At 42.2% G+C, this 24,943-nt stretch overlaps 1 protein-coding gene across 6 annotated transcripts in view; it reads right to left on the reverse strand.

Moving 5' to 3' along the window:
• The window catches only part of LOC104650944 (uncharacterized), a 413,896-nt gene extending 390,037 nt beyond the window's left edge, over positions 1 to 23,859 (reverse strand). For 4 of the 6 annotated variants that reach the window (XM_074389847.1, XM_074389850.1, XM_074389846.1 and 1 more), the window contains exons 1-3: positions 20,654 to 23,859; positions 19,373 to 19,516; positions 3,484 to 9,968 (exon numbers count right to left, since the gene is read on the reverse strand). In XM_074389847.1, the coding sequence (XP_074245948.1) occupies positions 9,923 to 9,968; positions 19,373 to 19,516; positions 20,654 to 21,171 (708 nt within the window). In that variant the 5' untranslated portion in view covers positions 21,172 to 23,859 and the 3' untranslated portion in view covers positions 3,484 to 9,922. The remainder of the gene's footprint in view (positions 1 to 3,483; positions 9,969 to 19,372; positions 19,517 to 20,653) is intronic. The other 2 variants (XM_074389849.1, XM_074389848.1) reach the window with 2 other exon arrangements.
• Positions 23,860 to 24,943: the final 1,084 nt, after the last annotated feature.

Here is a 24,943-nt window from a genome sequence, read left to right on the forward strand (position 1 = left end):
GTGTCTTCTCACTCAGAAATAGGTAGAGCAGGGGGTACCCAAGGTGACCACCACCTCCCACATCCCACTTGGAAACAAAAGTTTTACTTGAGAACAGATTTCCCCAGTATCTTGACATCACTAAATTGTTTTAAGAACGATAAAATAAAAGGTTAGAAAGAGCAACAATGCAGTCTCATCAAGTTATAAGCAAAAAAAAAACCAAAAAAAAAAAAAAAAAAAAAAACAAACCATCAGAGAGAATTAACTACAGACGCATTGGAACCTGATTCTCACACCCCTGGCCAGGAAAACATTTTTCTCAGAAGCCACCACCCAAGGGTCTTCATTTACTTAGATCTGTCAATGCCCAAGGCTTCTTCGATCACTGTGAATTAAGCTCTAGCCACAGTACTTGCCATGCTTTTGCCACTCAAGTCAATTCATGTTTTATTTATTGTCGAGATCTCTCTGCTCATCACATGTAATTTATAAAGGTTTAAATGTTTTGTTAAGCAAAAGTCTGAAGGTTAACTATTGGTTCCCACAGTATTTAGAAAATAGAAAAAGAGTATCCTGGCTCTTCTTAATTAGAGCATGAGATTTTAACTCAGTATACATAAATTCAGGCCTATTTTCTAAAGGGGAAAATAAATGTTAAGTACTGCTTGTTTATATTCAGAATCTAAACATCTCCGTATCATTTCAAAATAAAAATTTGGTGGCATTTTAGAACTCAATAAGACAGCCAAACATTCAGGAAGACTTCGTTTCTTTTCAGAAAAGGTGAAATAGGTCCACTCCTAGCTCTCCTAGAAAAGAGTTTTCTTTCAAGTGTTTCGATTTGAACCCTCGGAAAATGAAGACAATCTGAGCATCAATTTTGCTCTCACCCTCATTTTCTTTCACCGTCTTTTGTTCTTTTGCCAGTTCAGAGAATAACTGAACTGAGAATGTGATGGTCAAAACTTTATTTAATAAATAAAGCACACTACCTAAGTGCTAGTTTTCATGAAATCTTTGGGGTCTTAGAAACCCCTGCTGAATTAGCAGTACCAGCAGGCAGGATATGCCATGGCCAATCCATGGGGCCTCGTCACTTATGGAAGCCCTAAGCCTGCCTTCCTGTGATGTATCCATGGCCACTGTCACTTCCCATTCACCCTTGCTGAGAAGCTAGGCAGACTTTGCAAGTATTCTGATTACCACACAGAGAAATTGACACAGAAGCAGGCATGGTAGAAAGCAGAATGCTGTAACTCCTTGGACTGCTGAATCGATACTTACTCTGAAACCTGCCCTACCTCTGAACTTTCTGACACGTGAAAGAATTGCAAACCTTATGTTAAAGGCACATTTGAGTCTGAGAATTCTGCTACCTGCTGGCAAGATCACCCTGATCCAGGGAGTCAGCATTAGTCACAGAATGTTTTTTGGTGCCTTTATGTGCCAGGCACAAGACTGGGCACTAGGTACACAGCAGTACATAAAAGGGAATTCTCCTTTATCATCAAGTGGAGAAGATACACTGTAAATATACACAATGAAGAAGTTTCTAATGTGCAAAAGTGCTACAAAGAATACTGGGGCCTCTGGACATGTACAACTAGGGGAACTTACAGAGTCTGGGGGAGTCAGAGAAGGCCTTCTTGAAGAAAGTCTTATTTAATGGGAACAATTAGTACTGAGCAATAAGTGGGAGTTATTTAAACAAAGAATGTGTGACTCAGGGGAAGGAGGGTCAGGCAAAGGGACAGCACATGAAGGGACATTTCATGTGCTGAAATGAGGGTCATTTCAGCACATGACCTTTAACTGGTCCTAGTACTCAGGTCCACACAGCAGAGGCAGAAAGTGAGCAGCTTCAACTGACACTGGGAGGGGTAAGAGTCAGTGCAGTGGTGCAAATAGCCAGAGGCCACATCAGTAGGTGATCCAAGTTAAGCACTGGGGCTAACCTCAATGAGAAGCCCTGGAAGAGTTTTAAGCAAAGAAGTGAACAACAGAATTAGATGTGTGGTCTTAAAAGAATACTCCAATAGCAGGGTGAAGAATGGATTCCTGGAGGTCAAGCATAGGGCCAGAAGAGCAGGAAACTAAGTGAAAGGACCAGGATGGGAAAGAGTCTGAATGGATGGAATGCGCAGCAGTGGTAGACTTGATAATGGGTTGGATAGAGGAGTGAAGGAGAGAGAATAATCAGAAGTGATCGCTGATCCCTGGCCTCGTGGGTAGAGAACAGTGCCATTTACTGAGATTCAGAACAGGGAAGGTGGGTGGGGCAGGTGGTAGGGAAGAAGATGAGGACCATAATTTAGTTTAAGGCATGTTCATTTTCAGGTACATATGAGACAGCTAAGTTTGTTCTCTGTCTCTCTAGAGAAATGTGTTGATCAAAGATTTAAAAGCAGGCTCAAAAATCTGGAGACCTTATTTTCAACACTGAATTTGGGTACTTAGCTATAGACACAACAAAACCTCCATGACCGATACACACACCTGACCCTTGCGGTTTTCTAGCTGGAGTAGCTCTCCAACATTCCCATTTAAGGTAGGGGCCCACAGTATGATGCAGTTTGCTTCTCTTTCCAGAAGATCAATAAAAGAATCATAAAAAAGCACTCTGTACTTCTGAGATGACCAGAGATGATCTTCTATGAGGTCAAAAAATAAAACCTTAAAAAAGGGTTCTATCCCCCTGTCTAAGCTCTTCCATGCTCAATACAGGCTGTCTTCATGAAAGTCACGCCGCCTGGACCATCATTGTTCTATTTCAAAGGGACATCATAGGCCATTTCAGCACATGACCTTTCCTTGGCCTTAGTATTTGGATCCACACAGAGGAGAACAAAACAGTCTCAGAGAATAATGTCGATACTTCACATTTGGATTCATGAGTATTTAATGGCATGATTAAATAAGATGTCTACATGCTCAGCTAGGAAAACCCTATTTCACTTATATTCACTATCATCTATATTTAATAACTATTTACCACTATATACAAGCAAATAAATGTATTGTTCTATACAAGCAAATATCTTGAATTATATTTTTCTTGAAAAGAAATAAATTTTAAACAACCGTCAACCATATTAAAGTATGACAAGGTTCCTGGGAGTATCTTTTATCTATGGCAGACATTGTTTGGAATCTAACTGGGTTTTTAATTGGGAATCTAATGGGTTTATCATGTACAACATAATAATTTTAAATGTACACATTGTGGCATGGCTAAATGAAAACCTCCCTCTGTCCACTGGCTATCACTAGAGTGTTCTAAGATGAAGAGGGCTTGTGTATTTGGTTGATTCCTCCAGGGCTCCTCCCTGCTTTCATTTTCCTGTATAATCTCTTGCAATTACGGTAAAATGGCAGCAGAACATGTCAAGATGAATCATCTATCCCCCCAAATTTCTATTTACCAAAAGTAAATAAGGCTTACCTACTTGTAGCCCTTGTTCGTTATGAAAATTATTGAAACCTCAAGCAACTAAAGCCTACCTTCAGACAAGACCACAGCACGCTGCCAGGAAATGTCTTTTCACAAGAGGGGCTCACAGGAAAGCAGTTTTCTCTTCTCTTGTTCTAGGAGGAAAGAGACATTTGGCTATGTAGAAGGAGAGCTCAGAAAGGTAACCTAGGAGGAGCATGAGCGGTCTGGAACCAGAGAGTTGTTTTTGACAATTGGTTCATCCTAACCGTAGATAAGCAGAGGCTGGTTTCCTGACATGAGGCCTGGAAGGTAACTGGGAGTGCACTTGGAAGAGGCCTGAGTCAGGGACAGGAAGGGATCACTAAGAGTGCTATTGAGATGGGGAAGTGACAGCGGAAGGAGACAAACCCAGGGCCTTCTTTTTGTGATTTTTATTCCATACATTGTTTCCATTTTCCTTTCCTTCCCTCTCCCTTCTCCCCACACCAGCTGATTCCTGCAAACTCTTTGATGAAACAAGCATGTTGCCTATGAATTGCCTGGGTGGGTCTAAGCTGGATAATCCAGAAAACTCCTTTAACGTTCCTTCTCTTCATACAGGGCATAAAGGCTACAGAATTTGAAAGAAGGTGTATATATTGAATATGTCATTGATATATTAATTTTTAAGGGCATTTATACATTTATTTGACTGACCTATAAAAATTCCTTTCCTCGACACACAGGTTAAGTCAATAAGACACAGCTCAAGACCAAGGAGCACTCTCTTAAAAGTCATGGCAGACAGCAGGCTGCTGACCCCTCTGTCTATCTGAGTGGTGTGTCACCTCCTCTTCCTCTCTCTGCCTGTCTCTGGGGGTGTGCCCTGTCTGTAAGTACCATCCACAGCAGGGAAGAGGTAAGGGTGGCTGCCTTTAAAGGATGGACCATTTCTTAGTTTTGTTTCTTCTTCGTGACTTAAAACTAAAGGTTCATCAAGTTGGGAAGTCACAACTATTGACTAGAAGGAGAACTTAAAAGGATTTACAGCCCTCATCTGTTGTTTTTCCTACTCTTCCCCTATTCATGAAACATCTGCTCAGCACGATGACAGAAGGCGTGATTTATTGGGCCTTGCCCACACCCAAGAACATTACTGATCCTTGCCTTTGTTCACATCTGTCTGCTGGGTCATTCCTATCCATCTCTCAAGGGATGTGGGTCAGCTCTTGACCCACATCTTGTCTAGAAATGGTTTTACTATCTTGTTCCACAATGAATCCCCTGCTCCTGTAATTCAGACCAGAGCTGATCTGGAACTTTTACTTGACATTTGTAAAGCCCAGAACTGCCACAGTCCTAACCGTCTTGTGATCATCTAAGCCAGGCATCCCCAGACTTTTTACACAGGGGGCCAGTTCACTGTCCCTCAGACCGTTGGAGGGCTGCCACATACTGTGCTCCTCTCACTGACCATCAATGAAAGAGGTGCCCCTTCCTGAAGTGCGGTGGGGGGCCGGATAAATGGCCTCAGGGGGCCGCAGTTTAGGGACTCCTGATCTAAGCCTTTACATAGAAAGCCTGTCCTACCAACTTGACTGTAATCTCTTTGAAGACTGAAGGGTGTAACATCCAGCCCAGGACTGAGCATTCCTAATTAAAGCCTTTGAAAATATTTAGAAGTATTAGTTTTCCACTAATAAATAAATTTCTAATTTTCATCCTCCACATTATTCCTCATTTTGCCTCTGCACTGATTTCTTTTACACTTCTCTTTTGAATTTGTGTGGTTGGCTCTTCTGCCCTTAAAAATATGCTATATTTTACTATAAAAGTTTTCAAGTGAATCTGTATCTGCCGTCTCCAATTTTTCTTCTCTTATTCTTTCTTAAACTTCTTCAAATCGGACATTTGTCCTCAAAGCTGCACCAAACCTGCTCTTACCAAGGTCTCCAATGATCCCTACTTTGTTGACTCAATTCTCAGCATTTCTAAGCTCTTGTCATACTTGACTTAAGAATCATTTGACACAGCAGACCATTCCCTACTCCTTCATCCATGTTCTCCACCTGATTTCTAGGAACCCTCACTCTTTGGTTTTCCTCCCACCCTCTGGGTCATTTCTCTCCCCTCTTCTTTCCTGGTTTCTCCTCTTATCTCCAGTCTCTTTATCCTGGTGTATGCCGAGACTCAGTCCTGGGTCCTCTGTTCTTCTCAATCAACATTCACTTATCCAGTCTCATGACTTTAAACAGTCTTATAGTCCATGACTCTCCAATGTCTACATCCACCTAAAACCTTTCTCTTGAACTTTAGAATCATATCCACAACTGCCTGCTTTATATTTTGGAATATAAAGTCCTGAAATATAAAGTGTTGGAAACACAAGTCCCTTTAAGTTCAACTTGTCCGAAACGGAACTTTTCCTCTTCTCTCTCAAACAGGAACTCCTGGTCTTCCCCTGTCTTCATCTGGGTTAATTGTTACTTCACCCCTCCAGTCACTCAGGTCAAAAAGAGCCCGTGTGTGTGTCTGAGCTGGGTATCATCAAACCCACTAGCATGCCTAACCTCTTTTTCTCTCACAACTATTAGTCAGTAACTGACTCTAACATCCTATTAGTCAGTAAGTCTTGTGACCTCTTGCCTTCACAATATGTCCAGTATCTGACCACTTTTTGCTACCTCTACTCCTCTCATCCTGGCCCTGGTCACCCTCACTTATTGTTTGGATTGTTGCCACAGCTCTATCCTGGACTCCTTGCCTTTGCCTTTGCCCATCCATAGTCTATTCACAACACAGAAGTCAGACCCCCTTAAGACATAAATCAGATCATATCGCTCCTCTAAAGAGGCTCCCTTCCTCATTCAGAGTAAACACCAAAGCTCTTAGGTGTCTAATCAGGACCTGCCTGAATAGCCCTTCACCTAGCTCCTTAGTTCTCTGACCTCACTTCGTATGACTCTCCTTACCTAACCCCACTCCACTCCAGACAGATTTACCTCCTTGCTGCTCCCTGGAACATGCCAGCAACTCTCCTTCCTTAGGTTCTTTATACCAACTGTTGCCTCTGCCTGGAAACATGCATCCTTGTGAAATCTACCGGAATCATTCCCTCACCCACCCTTAAGCCTTCACTCAAATGTCATTTTCTCAGCAAGACCTACTCTGGCCTTCCATGTACTGCTACAACCACATTCTACCTCCTACTCTCAGACTTCCCCTATCTTGCTTTACTTCTCTTTTTTCTTAGCCTTATCACCTTATAACACTAACATACTTATTTATTTAATTTCTTATTTCCGTCTCCACCAGCAGCAATAAAAGCTTCATGAGGATGGAGGTCTGTATTTGTTCACCAGCGTGTCTCAAATCCCTAGAATGGTGCTTTCACATGTATGAAGGAATAAGTCAGTGTGTTCAGAAACCCACTCAATCCCACAGCAATAGAGAACTGCCTGTTGCATACGCCCCAACTTAAAAAAGACAAATCCAAAAAGGACTTGACTATTAATTAAAGTATGATGCTGTTTTCCTTCTATGTTCCACATATGTTCCTCTATGTTTCCAGCCTATGTTCCCACATAGGCATTGCCTGCCATCCCCTTCATACAAATCACTGTGCAGAAAAGGAATTTACCTTGCTATGTGGATGCCACTCTAACCACAGGACTGGGAATACTAGAGAGAATGATGTTATGAACTATGGTCTCCTTTTCTAAGAAAGAACCGATTCTCTTCCTTCGATAATTATTAAGCTCTAACTCTGCCAGGAATGAGGGAAATGCTGTTGACAAGCAGGAAAGGACCCTAATCTCCTAGAGATTTAATTCTAGTATAACGGCATATCCTCATCCTCAGTCTCTACCAAGGTCTGTCCTCAGATAAATAAATCTGGTAGGATTTTATTTCCCCTGGTGGGGAAAGAAGGAAAAACCCAGGCTCTACATGACACTTATCCTTTAAAACCTTGCTACTCAAAGTGTGGTGCCCAACTAGCAGCATCAGCCTCAACAGGGGACTTACTGGAAGTGCGGTATCTCAGGTCCCATCCTAGGCCAACTGAACCAGAAACTGCATTTAACAAGACCTGCAGATGATTCTTATAAACCAAAATGTTCGTACATGTTGAGGTTCACTGCCTTGGAATTCTTCACTGAGTGTACTCGCATGGGTATTACATCAATTATGTGATAAGAAAAATTTGGTGAGCCGAGATTGCGCCACTGCACTCCAGCCTGGCACCTGGCGATAAAGCGAGACTCTGTCTCAAAAAAAAAAAAAAAAAAGAAAAAGAAAAAGAAAAATTTGAAGATTAGAAAGGAGTGAATTAATGTTTTCCTTTTGCTCAAGGACAAAATATCAATTGATTCCATGAATGATGACATGAATTGTAGTAAAAATTCTAGATTAATTAAATCACTTAAAATTTACAGAACACAGGTTGATCTGACATAAACATGATAATCATTTGCTGAGACTTTGTGCTGGCATACACATAAGGCAATGTTTAAAATTCTTTAAGTAAATGTGTTTAAGAGGGTAGACTCTGAGGTTTGACTTTCTGATTTCTAAGCCTGTTACTCTTATCGACGGCTGTGCTTCCTGGGTTAATTTGCTTGGCCTCTCTTAAGTTTCATTTTCTTCTTCTGTATAATAATAATAATAACAATAGTATTTATTTCACAAGTTTATTATGAGGACAAAATGAGGCAATGTTTACAAAGAAGTAAGCATAATGTTGGCACAATATGGTTGTCAAACAGTTTACCGAGTTGCCTGTGGTAAGAACTCAGTAAATGTTACATTATTATTATTATTATTATTATTATTCAACATTTAATTTATCCAACAAGTATTTTATTTATAGGATGCAATAATACCGAAGAATCAGGATGGAGTATGAGGAGCCTACTTAGATGAGCAGGTCAATCAAGTCCCGTTTGGGGAGAGGAAATTTACATGGAAACCTGGAGAATGAGAAGTAGCCAGTCACATAACGAGCAATAAAATTGAGTGGGTGAAGAGAAGAGCTGCTCAAGATGGGTCCAAATCAGGCAGGGCATCATAGTCCAGAAGAGGGGTTTGGGTCATAATCAATGTGAAGCTACTGAATCCCTTTAGACAAGGGAGTGAGTTAAATAGAAATGTGTGCTGGGGTTCCAGTGGGGACCAGAGTCTGGAAAAAGTTCCCACGACATATGAAGATGTATCAACGTACTGTCAGTTTCCAAGGAATTATTACTCAAATAGTCTGAGTTGAGGTTTACTGCGAAAGTGGAAAACTCTCCTCCCATGTCCTCCCACCCTCATTTCGCTGACCCCTCTTCATTTAACACTTCCAGAGCTAGCCCACATGTCATCTTCTTTGTGAAGCTTGTCTTTGTGGAACTCTGGCTTCTGTCCCCCTCTGTTCAGGGCTCTTTTTTGGGATCACTCAGAGCACCTGGCAAATGCCTCTGGATAGAGCCTCTAGCTCATGCAACTGTAAATAGCTGCATTCCTTTCTCCTCTGCCATACTCATTTAAGGCCAAATATGTCCTTTCCAGATTTGTAGTCTTAGTAGCTATTATAAGGTAGGCACATGGGCACATAGTGAGTACTCAATACACATTATTTTGAATAAATTTCTTTCCTTTCTACAAAAATTGTGCCTAATTCAACTTCCGTATGTCAATGGCAAACTGAGGACCCTGAGACATGGAGTTTTCTTGAGGAAATTATCTCTTTCAGTGACAATCCCCCGGAAGAGAAAAATCTCAATTTTCATTGCATTTTACTAATAAAGTGGACATGTATTTTGCTCACCCTTTTTTAACTTCAGCTCAGGATTATTACCATGGGAACCATAAAAGGATTTCTATACCACCAGTGCTGCATTCTGTTTTTCTTAGACTTTCCTCTCTGTAGCCCTCTGTGGTGCTTCTCATCTACAAAGAGGAAACTGAAGCACAGGAAGAGCCAGCCACACAATGAGTCAGTGATCAGACAAGCCTTCCTGTGAGGGAGGTGCTCCGGGGGCATCGCTGAGGCAGACACGCTGATCCCTGACACCACTTCACCTTCCACACTCTTTCTCTTATGTATCCTCCCAGGTACAGCTTTAACTCTTCCCTTTTTCTATCAGTCTGGGCCTGTGTTCTTGGCCACCCCAGAAAACCCAGCCGCCTCACATCAGATCCTTCCTCTGGACCAAACCTCCTATGCTGTCCCCTGTCCTTACCTTCCCTCAGAACTACTCACTCTTCCCCGTCACCGCTGCCTTCCTGCCACCCTTGAAGTCCTGCTCTTTGAAACAAATATAGAACCTCAAGTTGGCAAAGAACCCAAAGGATCACCAAATACCACCCCTGAAGATATTTTCCAGAGTATGACTTGCTAATCTGAACAATCAATATGTGCTAATGGGAGGTCAAAGGAAAGGAGGAAAGGCCTAAACTGAAGGGCGCCAAAATTCAGTACCCTTTCACCTTTCAGAGTGACGTAACTGCTGCATCAGCTCGGTCAAGACCAGCATGCTCGCATGTTCACTGGAAGTGTTGGAATTCAGCTCTACACAAACTTTTCTTGCGCCTGAGAGGACAGGAGAGAAGAAATTCCCTTACTGATGAATCTGTGACATACAGCCTTGCCTGGGAGTACTCAGGTTTAGGCAACCTAAAGCTTAAACAATTTTGGTGGCATCTTTTAGAAAAAAGAATACATTACAAATTACAAATATGAAATTAGGTATCAAAGTGAGCATTTCTTTAGAATAAGAAGAGAAATCATAACAAATCACACATTTTTAAAAAGCTGGTAAATACCATTTATGGTATCATCACCAAATTCACAGCCTCCCAGGACCAAAGAAGTGAGGAGGCCTGAAGTTTGTTTCACTGACGTATGAAACTCTGACATCACCTCTGTAGTTCTTCTCCTCTTTCATTTCCTGCCTACATTTTTTGAAAAGTTGTCTGTCCTCACCTCCCTGTTTCGTCACCACTGAATCACTACCTATACATAGGCACTTAGTTCCAGCCCACATCACCTCAATGAAACAATCTTCAATGTTCCCAGTGGTTCCTGGTCAGCACAGAACCCTCATGCTCCTATCTCTCTTCAGCCACAGGCACTCATAATCATGTTTTCCTTCCACAACGTAATCTGCCTTGGCACGCAAGAGCCTATATTGTCACAATTTTCCTATGGCATGTATTGATCTTTTTAATTGGTTTTACACCCTCTTTCCATTCACCAATCAGGTATAGTCCTGTCTATCCTCAAGCTTTTTTGCTCCTGTCATTCCACATGCTTCTCCATCAGCTCTCAAACCTTCAGACATGTGAGTAACTCCCCAGCTGCCTCTCTGGCCCCGAAATCTCTCCTGTGTGTCACTCCTACCAGTTTCACAGGACACCTCCTTGTGAAAGTACCCCTGGACCTCAGACTTGGCATCCTCAGAACCAAACCAATTGCACTCACTCCCAAACTGGATATTGACCTCACTACATACTGAAACTCGCTGTTTCTAAAGTTAGACACTTCATTCTCACCCATAATTAGCCATCTATCAGAAATTCCCTCTTCCTTTGAGGTTTGACCTGAGTGAATGATATTAAGTTATAATCTCAGCATAGGAAATGACATTGTCTTTTTTCTGGGTTTTCTGAATAAAGAAATTTGCTCTGGTTTCTTCCTCATGAGAACAGGAAATTGCTCTCAAGGGCTGGCTGAGAGAAAGAGCATTTGCAACCCACTGGGTGAGGTCAGGTTTAAACTTAATTCTGTGTCTGTCTCCAAGACAGCCCATCACAAGACTTATTCAGCCTAATATTCAGTCAATAGAGATGATGATTGCAAAGTGAGAAAGCCTTCTTGGCAGCATCCAAGAGGCTCTTACTTCCTAAAGCAGGAAAGCAAAAAAAATTCTGAGGATCAGTTATAGGTCTTAATGGCAGGCTAGTAGACTTCAGAGAAATTTAAATCCTCAACTCTGGCAAGTCTGCTTTGCCAGAAGAAGAACCCTAGTTGAAAAACAATGGAACCCTGAGACTTGGAAATAGGACATTTGGGTCAATATACTCAAAAACCTTAAAAAGCCAGATTCCTTTGACTTTTCTGGATGAGCAGAACTATCCTACTTCTCCCTATTAAAGGCTAACCCTTCCCCTTTGCATGAAAATGATACACCAGCCACTGTCTTGAAAAGCAATACTTTCAAAGGTCAGAATTAACTAACTCCCACCTTCCCTTCTGGCCACCTGACCAATAACTAGGCTCATTCACAACATAATATGTCATAGTGGGGAAAACCAAACTCCACCACCACCCCCCAGGGAACATAATAAATCCAAACCAATCTTGCATGCTAAGGGAAATGGCAGGGATGGTAGTCCTTATCATGTTTCCCTTTAATTCACCAGTCTAACCCATAAAGAAACTTGATGGATCCTGAAGGGTGCCCATGGACTGTTGCAAACTCCTGTACTGGCTCTAAATGCACTTGCTGTGACACACGCCATGTCTTTGTTAGAACAGATTAGCACGGCCTCAGCTATATGTGCCATTGACCTAGCCAATAAATTCTTTTACATCCTTTCAAGGCAATAGATCAAACACAGTTCCCATTCATATGGAAGGGACAATGGTCTACATTTTTGGTCTTGCCTTAGAGTTATATTAACCCTCTTCTTCTGGCATAATATAGTCTGAAGGGACTTGGACTGTCTAAACATTTCAAAGAACATCATATTAGTACATTCTATAGATAGCACCATGTTAATCAGCCAATGAGCAAGATGCGGCAAATACTTTGGAGGCCTTTGTAAGATGTGTGCACTCCAGAGGGTAGAAAATATATGTTGGAAGGATTCAGGTGCCTGTCACATCAAGCAATATTGTAGGGGTTCAGTTGTCTGGGGAATAATTTATACAACTCCTTTACCAGAATCTTTCTCTCCCTTTGTCCTTTTATCCTTCCACCACAATTCATGCAGACCTCCAACCACCCTATTCTTTATCTCGTGAGTGGCACCATAAACTAGAGATCCAAAACAGAGCTCATTATCTTCCCCAGAAACCCTGTTCCTCTTCTATTTTACATCTCCTGATGAATGTCTTCTTCACCCACTCAACTGCCCTGCCTGGAATCTGGGCATTTCCCTGGGCCTTATCACTCCCTTAGCCCCTACATTCAGTTAGTCACTGAGTCCTAAAGATTTCTCAAGTCTGGCTTCTTGTCTTCTCTGCTGCTCTTGCCCTAATTCAGGCCACAAGCATGCCTTTCCTGGATTGACACTGGAAACAAACATTATTTGAGAAGAATACCGATTTTGGAAACCTGTTGGTCTGTTGACTTGAGTTTAACCTTCATTTTCTTATTCTCTATTATGTGAATTTGGACAGGTGAATTAACCTCTTTAAGCCTCAGTTTCTTCCCTTTTAAAATAATATCATAAATAGCAACCTCATAAGGTTGGCATGAAGATAAAATGAAACAAATGTGTAAAGTGCCTGATAGAGGTATGAGTTCATAAATGGCAGCAATGGGCAGAATTGGTAGTAGTCACAGTACAAAAGCTTTTCTTACTGAGTTCACAATCTTAATGACAAGCCTCTAATTTATCTTGCCTAAACGATTATTTCAACATGTAGATCTGGTTATGTTGCCGTGTTGCTCCCTTCCATTGATTCCTATGGACTAGCTGATCACATAAAACTCCTTTGCATGATCAACAAGGTTATTTGTGACCTGTTCCATCTTTTCTCTAAACTCTCTGCACCCTGTACTATCACCGTTACATTTTTCATTTAGACAATAAAAACTTATTTGTGCTCCTCTGAACAACAAATGGTCTGTCATGTCTCAATGTCTGCATATGCTAGTCTTCTATATGAAAATACAACTGCCATATCTTCCTCATCTCTTACATCTTAACTAAAATCTCTTTCCTCTGAGAAGCTTTCACTGAATCTATCTAAAGTCCCCATGAACTCTATACACTCCTCTGCTATAGCAAGATACCATTATATTGTGACCGTATTTATACCATTCTCCCTGACTTTACCATACTATCCCTGAGGTCAGGGAGTCCATCATATTCACATTTGCCCCCTATCCAAACTCAAACCTAGTACCTACTGGAAGCTGAACAAAAGAATGAAGAAATGATGGCCACCATCTCATGTAGAATTAAATCCATATTTTATAATATGTTAATGAGGAAAATCTCGACCCACAAGTTCAAGCATGAACAAAATGCAACTTTATTTTGCTACGACTTGTGATGGTTAATACTCAGTGTCAACTTGATTGGATTGAAGGATACAGAGTATTAATCCTGAGTGTGCCCATGAGGGGTGTTGCCAAAAGATATTAACATTTGAGTCAGTGGAATGGGGAAGGCATATCCACCCTTAATGTGGTGGGCACAATCTAATCATCTTCCATCTTTCCATCTAAGCAGGTGGAAAAATGTGAAAAAGAGAGATGGGCCTAGCCTCCCAGCCTATATCTTCCTCCTGTACTGGGTGCTTTCTGCCCTGGAACATCAGAATCCAAGTTCTTCCGTTTGGGGACTTGGACTAGCTTTCCTTGCTTCTCAGCTTGCAGACAGCCTACTGTGGGACCTTGTGATTGTGTAAGTTAATAATTAATAAATTTATATATATATATAAAACATACACACACACACACACACACACACACATATATATATATATATATATATCTGCATCTATATATTGATATAATAGCCTATCCTATTAGTTCTGTCCCTCTAAGAGAACACTGGCTAATCACCACTCATCTTAACTTTTATTTTGTGCACCCATTCCATTGCTAGATATTAAATCTTAATTTAATTCTGTTTTCTCAATTATCTCAGAATTTATTTCTCCACCCTTCCCCCTGGCTGTGTCTAAGCAGTATCCCAGATGACAGAATGCAGCAAGGCATAGGGAAGGAGGAGGACAAACACCCGACCTTCAGTCTTCACCTGTCCCCTTTGGCATCAACTGAGACACTGTCACGCCCATTTGGTTTATGGTTTTTGTGCTGTACAAGACACAGCTCTATTCTTCTTGCCCTCTTCATAATCTGCTTAGGTTGGGCTCTCTCTCAGAGTCTTCCAAACTGTTCTCAGTGGGCATCTGGAATATATTTGGTTGTTCTACATGCTCTATTGGGGTCTTTTTACTTAAAGATCACACGTAGTCCCCTCTGCTCTACTACGCTCACCTCATGCAGGGTAGAGAAAAATGTTGGCAAAACTGTCACCACTTCTGGCTTCACTGAGATTATAAGGCATAGTCACTTTCTGCTCTCTGATCCCCCAAATACACACTGGAGTTGTACAATATGCTCCTTTCTTTTCCAGACTGAGCCTGAAGGAGGGCATGGAGAAGGTCCTTCCTCAGGAACATACATCAGCATTTACTGCTGCAGTACATATCACTGCTTCCCATCCAGAGCACATCTTTCCCACAGAGGAATAAGAGTTTCCTAATCTATAGTAGTAAAAGCTAGTTCTGACTGATCCCCTACCCTTCCAAATCCATCATATTGGTCTTTAACTTGATTATCTGAGACAGTGGGACTCCTGAAACTCCAGAACATGAGTTCTTATAACTTAAAATGAGCTCTTGAGACTAAACAGCCAAGAATCTGATTTTTCATTAATTTAACAAATACTCATTGAATACCACTGTAGACTATCGGTTGCAGATTCACAGGACACCTGCCAATAAGTTGTCTCCTCAAAGAGCATACATCCTAACGGAATCATATTTTCCTGAGTGTTTTTATAGTGGCCCTTCTTTAAAGCAGTGCGCATACACAGTCCTAGCTAATTGTGCCACAGAAGGACAGTTCCTAGGCGAATCAAAAGGGAGAGAGGGTGTGGGCATGGTGACTCACACCTGCAATCTCAACACTTTGGGAGGCTGAGGCAGGAGGATCGCCGCTTGAGTTCAGGAGTTCGAGACCAGTCTGGGCAACAGGGTGAGACCTCATCTCTACTAAAAATAAGAAAAATTAGTTGGGCATGGTAGTATACACCTGTTGTTTCAGTTACTCAGGAGGCTGAGGCAGGAGGCTAGCTTGAGCTCAGAAGAGTGAGGCTGCAGTGAATCATGATTGTGCTACTGCACTTCAGCCTGATTGACAGAGCAAAACCCTGTCACAAAAAAAAAAGGAAAGAAAGAAAGAAAAGAAAAGAAAGAGAGGCATATATCAGTTAATTTACTAAAAGTTTACTCGCTATGGCATGATAACCTTCCATGAGATTTCCCACTCCTAAACTACCTCCTGATACTCCCCCACAAATGGTCTATGCTCCAGTCACACACACTGCTGACAATAGCCACAATGGGCTGTGCTCTCCTACCCCTTCATTCATTGATCCTTTCTTCTCCAAGAAACTTTTTGAGCTTCTTCAATTGGACCTCCCCTTATCAAGCCTTCCCTGCCCCACTAAGACTGCGTTAGTGGTCTTCTGTTGCTGCTTTGCTGTCATAGCACTGTGTATTCATTCCTTCTAGAGCAGGCGTCCCCAAACTTTTTACACAGGGGGCCAGTTCACTGTCCCTCAGACCGTTGGAGGGCCGCCACATACTGTGCTCCTCTCACTGACCACCAATGAAAGAGGTGCCCCTTCCTGAAGTGTGGCGGGGGGCCGGATAAATGGCCTCAGGGGGCCGCATGCGGCCCGCGGGTCGTAGTTTGGGGACACCTGTTCTATAGTGTTTGTCTCACAGAATTTGCTATATGTCTGATATTACCACCTTACCATTAGCCTCCTTGAAAACAAGGATTGGTTTTCCCTTATCTCTGTATCCTCATCCCTAGCCCAGAGCCTAACATATCAGATAGATATTCAAATAATATTTGTTAAATGATAGGTAACTTTTGAAATGTATATATTTTCCAAATTCAAAATTATTTAGCATAGGTTGAAATTAGAAAAAAAATATTGGAATGATTTTAGAAATAAAATCAAATAGAGGTACAGAAGAGGAGGTGTCTGTTAATGAAGCTGGGCATGGTGGTTTGTGCCTGTGATCCCGGCACTTTGGGAGGCTGAAGTGGGAGGATCATTTGGGGCCAGGAGTTTGAGTCTACCCTAGCCAATATGGGGAAATCCCATCTCTACTAAAAATACAAAAATTAGTTGGGCATGATGGCATATATCTGTAATCCCTTCTACTCGGGAGGCTGAGGCACAAGAATCACTTGAACTCAGGAAGTGGAGCTTGTAGTGAACCGAGGTTGCCCACTGCACTCTAGCCTGGGTGACAGAGCAAGACTCCATCTCAAAAAAAATAAATAAATAAAAATAACGTGTCTAATGAAAGTAAAACTGTGAGAAAATTAAATTACTTTTAGGCCTTAGGAACTACCTGTAGACTCATAATATATTCCTAGATCATATTATTTGTTAGTGCCTTGAGTTTAACCCATGGAAATTATTTGCTAAGGAAACAATTATCTTACATTTAATTTTTTGAAAAGGGGCATTTCCTTTGTTAAAGATAAATCTCTCAATTATTCTGAATATTGGATCACAATATCCTTGGAATTAAGTAGGCTTGGTTTTATAATAATGAGCAGCTTTTGGACTGTGTGTTTAGCATATAGCAAAGGTACTAATAATGACTAATTTGTTTTAGATTTGAAACAGCAGAGATGTGTGGATGTGCATAAAGAAAGGTATGAAAATTTAACTGATAGGTAATAAAACTTCTTGGTAGCATGATCACTACGGTCAACTTTCACAATTGTGAATGCATGAGAATAAAATAAATTAATGAAAGAAAAAGATCATTTGTGAGACAGAACAACTTAAATAGAAATGAAAATTTCTCAGATTTTTTACAAAAAAGCTAAAAGTTAGCATGCTAAGGAATCTAGCATTCCAGTCTCTGACCATTACACAATCTAGCATCTTCAAACTCCTTATTTTCTGGCGTTGTGAAATGTTACCCCAATTCTTCATGGAAAAAATGCTAACCTCCATCACTAATATGACTGCATCTTTTGTGCAATCTATGTAACTGTACACCTACAACCATCCAATCTTCAACGAAGTCAACAATAACAAGCAATGCAGAATGATTCCCTGTTCAATAAACGGTGCTGGAATAACTGGCTAGCCTTATTCAGAAGATTGAAACCGGACTCCTTCTTTATATCATATACAAAAATCAACTTAAGATGGACTAAAGACTTAAACATAAAACCTAAAACTATAAAATACCTACAAGGAAACCTAGGAAATATTCCAGACATAGACCTTGGAAAAGATTTCATGACGGAAATTCTAAAAGCAATTGCAACAGAAACAAAAATCGACAAGTGGGGCCTAATTCAACTGGAGCTTGTGCAGAGGAAAAGAAACAATCAACAGAGTAAACAGACAACCTATAAAATGGGAGAAAATATTTGCAAACTATGCACTTAACAAAGATCTGATATCCAGAATCTATAAGGAACTTAAACAAATCAACAAGCAGAAAACACAACCCCATTAAAAAATGAGCAAAGGTCATAATCGGACACTTTTCAAAGGAAGACATAAATGTGGCCAACAAGCATATAAAAACATGCTCATCATTACTAATTATTAGAAAAATGGAACTCAAAACCCCAGTGAGATACCATCTCACACCTGTCAGAATGGCTATTATAAAAAAGACAAAAAATAATAGATGTTGGTGAGGTTGCAGAGAAAAGGAGACATTTACACACTGCTGATGGGAATTAGTTCAGCCACTGTGGAAATCTGCTTGGAGATTTCTCAAAGAACTTAAAGCAGAACTACCCTTCAACCCAGCAATCCCATTACTGGATATATAGCCAAAAGAAAACGAATCATTCCACCAAAAAGATGCATGCATGTATATGTTCATCACAGCACTTTCCACAATAACAAACATGTAATTAACCTAGATGCCATCAATAATGAACTGGATAAAGAAAATGTGATACATATACATCATGGAATACTATGCAGCCATAAAATAATGAAATTATGTCCTTTGCAGCAACATGGGTGGAGCTGGAGGCCATTATTCTAAGCAAATTAATGCAGAGACAGAAAACCAAATATTGCACATTCTCACTTATAAGTGGAAGCTAAATATTGAGTACACATGTATACAAAGAGGAGAACAATCGACACCAAGGCCTACTTGAGGGTGGAGAGTAGGAGGAGGGTGAGAATCAGAAAACTACTTATTAGGTACTATGCTTGCTACCTGGGTGATAAAACCATTTGTACACAAAATCCCAGCAACATACAATTTATCCATGTGACCAACCAGCACATGTACCCCTGAACCTAAAATAGAAGTTGGAAGAAAAAATATATACATGTGTATTGAATAAATGATTTAATAAATGGATTTATAAATAAATGAAATGTCAAAATGCAAGAATTTTCAAGGTCAGAAGACTTTTTTAACAATGTGAGATTCTAATTCCAAATGAATGGGGAAGGTTTAAGTCAATTCAAATCTTTTATAATGCTCTGTCATTGAGTATCTCAAAAGTGATGAGAAGAGTTTGCAATCAGTGATGTTACTGAAGTTGCTATTTAAATAGTCAATAATCATTGCATCAAAGGTTGGATGTCCTTGCTCTAGAACTGCCAGTGAAGCTTCTAGATTGTAAACCCCAGAGGATTTGGGAACTCAGTGTATTCTGTTTGAAAGCAGAAATATACTATTTTATATACCCAGGGAAATTTAACCTATATTACAACCTACTAGAGATAAAAGTAACCTTGAATGTGCAGTTACATCTGAATCTCCCTGCCATAGTTAAAGCATCATTCAACAAGTACTTACTGAGCACCCACTCTACGCTCATCTCAGTGCAGGAACCAAGACTGCCACGGTGAGCAAGACAGACTCCACCCCTCACTGAGCTGTGAGGATATCGCTTCACAACATCTGCCCCTCCCTTCCTCAATCCCCTGCATTCTCTGGATTTTTACCTTATTAGGCGGGGACTACTCCCTGGCTGGCGGAAGAAGAGTGCTGGGGGCTTGTTGAAATGCTGGAGATGCCTGGCTGCACCACAGAAGAGAAGTGATCTGCTGTTCCTGCCTTCTTCAGACCCCTTTGCTGCTGAGGAATAGCTTGTGCATAAAGGGAAAACAATAAAGCAGTAGTTAAAGCAGAACTATTCCCCAGAGTCCCACAAATGGTGGAAGGAACCCAAGACGAGGTTCTAAATGTTTCAAGTCTAAGTGTTTCATCTACTGAGAAGTAAAACAGAAGAGTACTCAAGCAAAAGGACCTGCCTGGTATAGTAGGAGAACTGGAACCAGACTTCTGACTCCTTGGCCCACTTATTGCCTCTCCATCAGAAGAGCTCTCTTAAGCCAAATCCACCATGGCTAATCCATGGGAACTCCAGCTGAGAATTCTGCCCTGCTAAGCAATGTGCTAGTGTGCAGTATGGCTACTCTCAAACTCAGACGCAAGGAGGTATGAGCACCCAGATGCTGGACTGTTAGGAGACACATCAAGCTCAAGAGTTCCCTGACACTTGATAAAATCATTGGTACACCAAGTAGCAGTTTCTCTAGTCCTTCTGGAATCTCGGCCTGGTTCAGCCCACCTGCCTCCACTCCTGCCTCCACCATGTCCATCACGGTGACCCAGAGGTCCTACAAGGTGTCCACCTCTGGCCCCAGGCCTTCAGCAGCCACTCCTACACGAGTGGGGCCCAGTGCCCACATCAGCTCCTTGAGCTTCTCTTGAGTGGGCAGCAGCAGCCTCTGGGGGGGCCTGGGTGGAGGCTATGGTGGAGCCAGTGGCATGGGAGGCATCACTGCCGTCACGGTCAACCAGAGCCTGCTGAGCCCCCTTAACCTAGAGGTGGACCCCAACATCCAGGCCATGTGCACCCAGGAGAAGGAGCAGATCAAGACACTCAACAAGTTTGCCTCCTTCATAGATAAGATAGGGTTCCTGGAGCTGCAGAACAAGGTGCTGGAGACCAAGTGGAGCCTCCTGTAGCAGCAGAAGATGGCTCAGAGCAACACAACAACTCGTTCGGGAGCTATATCAACAACCTGAGACCGCGGCTAGAGACTCTGGGCCAGGGGAAGCTGAAGCTAGAGGTGGAGCATGGCAGCATGCAGGGGTTGATGGAGGGCTTCAAGAACAAGTATGAGGATGAGATCAATAAGCAGACAGAGATGGAGAATGAATTTGTCCTCATCAGGAAGGATGAAGCTTACACGAACAAGGTAGAGCTGGAGTCTCACCTGGAAGAGCCGACTGATGAGATCAGCTTCCTCAGGCAGCTGTAGGAAGAGGAGATCCAGGAGCTGCGGTCCCAGATCCCAGACACGTCTGTGGTGCTGTCCATGGACAACAGCCGCTCCCCCGACATGGACGGCACCATCGCTGAGGTCAAGGCACAGTATGAGGAGATCGCCAACCACAGCCCAGCTGAGGCTGAGAGCATATACCGGATCAAGTATGAGGAGCTGCAGACACAGGCTGGGAAGCCCGAGACTGACCTGCAGGGTACAAAGACTGAGATCTCTGAGATGAACCGGAACATCAGCTGGCTCCAGGCTGAGACTAAGGGCCTGAAAGGCCAGAGGGCTTCCCTGGAGGCCGCCATCACAGATGCCAAGCGGCGCAGGGAGCTGGCCATTACGGATGCCAATGTCAAGCTGTCTGAGCTGGAGGCCGCCCTGAAGCAGGCCAAGCAGGACATGGCGCGGCAGCTGCGTGAGTACCAGGAGCTGAGGAATGTCAAGCTGGCCCTGGACATGGAGATCGCCACCTATAGGAAGTTGCTGGAAGGCAAGGAGAGCCGCTGGAGTCTGGGATGCAGAACCTGAGTATCCACATGAAGACTACCAGCAGCTGTGCAGGTGGGCTGAGCTCCACCTATGGGGGCCTCACAAGCTCCCGCCTCAGCTACGGCCCCGGCTGCAGCTTTGGCTCTGGCGCGGGCTCCAGCTCTGTCAGCCGCACCGGCTCCACCAGGGCCATGGCTGTGAAGAAGATAAGACCCGCAATGGGAAGCTGCAGTCCAAGTCCCCTGATGTCCTGACCAAGTGACCAGCTACAGCAGCCCCTCCCAGCCTGCTCCAGAGCCAAGGAAGGAGGCCCCTGTGCAGGGGAACACAGGGAACAGGAGATCCCCCTGAGGCTCAGCCCTCGCCCTCAGCCCACCTGGGGGAGAGTTTACTCCCTGGGGACCCCCCTTGCCCATGCCTCCAACTACAAAACAATTCAATTGCTTTTTTTTTTTTGGTCCAAAATAAAACTTCAGCTAGTGCTGAAAAAAAAATTCATTGTTAAAAGTCCAATGTTTGACAAAACTTCATAAGTCACACTTGTATGTGTTTTTTCTTCCATCAATCCCTGTCCCCGCCCCACAAAACTCTCATGGAACTGAAGGCTACGTTAAAGTGTAGCTTAAAAACCGTATTTTGTATTAAAACTAAGATCCAGATACAACCCATGAGTGGAGCAGATAAAACTAAATGCCATACCTGGGTCTGAAGTCAAAGATCCCTTTCTCTGAAAGGCTCTCCCACCTCACCCATGGAATTAGTATAATCTCAACCACTGCAATGGCTTTGATGGGTCTTTTGGGGGAAAAAAACACATTTTAAGTCTGTGAAGGCACTGAGTTACCTGAGAAAAATTACACTTTAGCCTAATACTTTTTCCAGGGTGAATTTTGAACTCATTCAATCACCTCCCATTATCAAGTCAGAGAATGAAACTCAGGAAGGCTGAATTTTGATAAAAGGCAAAAGATAAAGACAGAAACAAATGGAGCCTCCTGGCCTGAAGTAGTATAGCACCTTAGGTAAGGGATGTCAAAAACAAAGAGAAAAATTCCTAGAAGTGAAAAGAGATCACCAGGTATAAATGTTGCCTGTTTTATTATCTTGGGCAAGTCTAAACACCTAGGGCCTACTGTGACCCATTTTCAGTTTGAGTTGAGAAAGAATGAAATTAGATTTTAAAAAAAGTTGACAGAAACATTAGTGAATAATGTTCTTTAAAGACAAAAAACTACCGATAATCAAAGTCAGATGCTGTAATAAACAAGACTTTACAGGCGTGGCCAAGGCTTTGTAGCCAACAGGTAGACAGAGGCCCAGGCAGCATAAAGAGCCATTTCTGGGCCTCCCAAGTGGTCAGTGTGGGCAAGACAGCAGGAGTACCAGGAAAAAGTTGTCTATTTAATATGAATTTCACCACTGCAATACTATAAAATATTTGTTTCTTTGGATTTCAGAAGCAAAATTGTGTAGGTAGAACATGGCTTGGCTACTTACAGTATGACATTCATGTATGTGCATGCATCTGTGTTTTCTCATCCGTAGAAATGGAAGTAATATCTACTGTGCAAGACTGTTGTTTGAAAGTACCTAGAATGGCCACTTTTATAAATCGGGTGTTATATTACTTTTTTCTCTCTGTCTTCCTCACCAACCTCCTTCTTCTCCTCCTCCTTGCTACCAACTGCAGAATCTCAGCCCCACAACAGCTGTCCCGCCTGAAATTCTCCCAGTGGACCTAACTACACCATGTGCTTCATAGACTTGTTATGAAAATTGATCCTATGTCTTTTTGAATTCAAAATACCTTTGAAAAGATGTGTATCAGTGAGGGCTCAACCAAATTAGCTGGGCGTGGTGGCACGCCCCTGTAGTCCCAGCTACTCGGGAGGCTGAGGCAGGAGAATTGCTTGAACCCGGGAGGCGGAGGTTGCAGTGAGCTAAGATCACGCCACTGCACTCCAGGCTGGCGCCTGGCAGCAGAGTGAGACTCTGTCTCAAAAAAAAAAAACAAAAACAAAAAATAAACCCAGTGGCCACTTGCGGAGGCTGGAGTCAAAGCCAGCCTCTCAGATAGTAGCGGAGCCACAGGGAGGATGCAGCTGTTGGTGGAGCTGCTGTGTGAGTCAGGGAGGAAGGGAGAGAAGTTCCAGATCCCTCCTCTCCTTTGCCCCCGCATCTCCCACTAGTGCCTCCAGAAGTCTGGGAAGCACAGACTGCAGGGCCAAGGCAGATCAGGGGAAGCAAAAAGACTCATTCAGAGGCCAAACAGTAAGAAATGAACTGTCCCTAACTTACTTCCCAATTATCAGCCAGCACCTTCATTAACAGCTAACATTTTATTATGTACCTGTGGGTAGCAATCTGAAAGCAAGACCCTTTGGGAAAGCAATATTTGATGGTTTGAGTTCAGGGAGATGGAAACCATCAATGAAAAAGAAAAAAAAAATCCAAGTATTTTAACTCTAGCACATTCATACCAGATTTTCATAGAAAGGTAGACTTTGTAGTGTAAGGCACTCAAATTCCTTCCCAAGTTAAATTAGAATAAATTCCATGTAATTCGAATAAATGCAATAGAATATGGCAGAGAAATGGGAGGGAGGAGCATTTGACAAATTGATTATAAAATCTATATAAAGAAGCGCCGGGCACGGTGGCTCAAGCCTGTAATCCCAGCACTTTGGGAGGCCGAGGCAGGTGGATCATGAGGTCAAGAGATCGAGACCATCCCGGTCAACATAGTGAAACCCCGTCTCTACTAAAAATACAAAAAATTAGCTGGGCATGGTGGTGCGTGCCTGTAATCCCAGCTACTCAGGAGGCTGAGGCAGGAGAATTGCCTGAACCCAGGAGGCGGAGGTTGCGGTGAGCCGAGATGGTGCCATTGCACTCCAGCCTGGGTAACAAGAGCGAAACTCTGTCTCAAAACAAAACAACAACAACAAAAACAAAACAAAACAAACAAACAACAAAAAAAACTATTATAAAGAAGAAAAACACAAAGTTTGCCAAATGCACTTTGAAGAAAAATGTTATAAAAATACATATTGAAATATATTGAAATATATTTAACATATATGCTTGAGTAGACATGTATATTAAAATACATTTAATAATATATTTATTAAAATAAAGTTATTAGTCCAGTAATAAACGATGAGATCAAAAGAACAGAAGAGAGTTCAGAATCAAACCCAAGCATAAAGGGAAGCTTAGACTAAAATAGTACTGTCATTTCAAATGAATGAGAATTTTTTTTTTTTTTGAGATGGAGTCTTGCTTCATTGCCAGGCTCCAGGCTGGAGTGCAATCATGCAATCTCTGCTCACTGCAACCTCCGCCTCCCAGGTTCAAGCAGTTCTCCTGCCTCAGCCTCCCAAGGAGCTTGGACTACTGGCACGCACCACCACACCCAGCTAATTTTTATATTTTTAGTAGAGATGGGGTTTCACCATGTTGGTCAGGATGGTCTTGATCTCTTGACCTCGTGATCCACCAGCCTCAGCCTCCCAAAGTGTTGGGATTACAGGTGTGAGCCACCGCGCCTGGCTTGAGAATTTTTTAAATGGTGTTTTTGGTTATCACTTCTCTATTTTGAAAAAATTAAGTTTACTGCCTACCCCACAGTAAATGAAAATAGATTTTTAAATACATCCTGAAGCTAAAACACCACAAAAACTTTATATTAGAAACAAACAGAGAACAGTATATTCAACAAATATGAGGTGACAAGAAGCT

This window comes from Saimiri boliviensis, chromosome 19 (genome assembly GCF_048565385.1).
Source record: "Saimiri boliviensis isolate mSaiBol1 chromosome 19, mSaiBol1.pri, whole genome shotgun sequence".
Lineage (NCBI taxonomy): Eukaryota > Metazoa > Chordata > Mammalia > Primates > Cebidae > Saimiri > Saimiri boliviensis.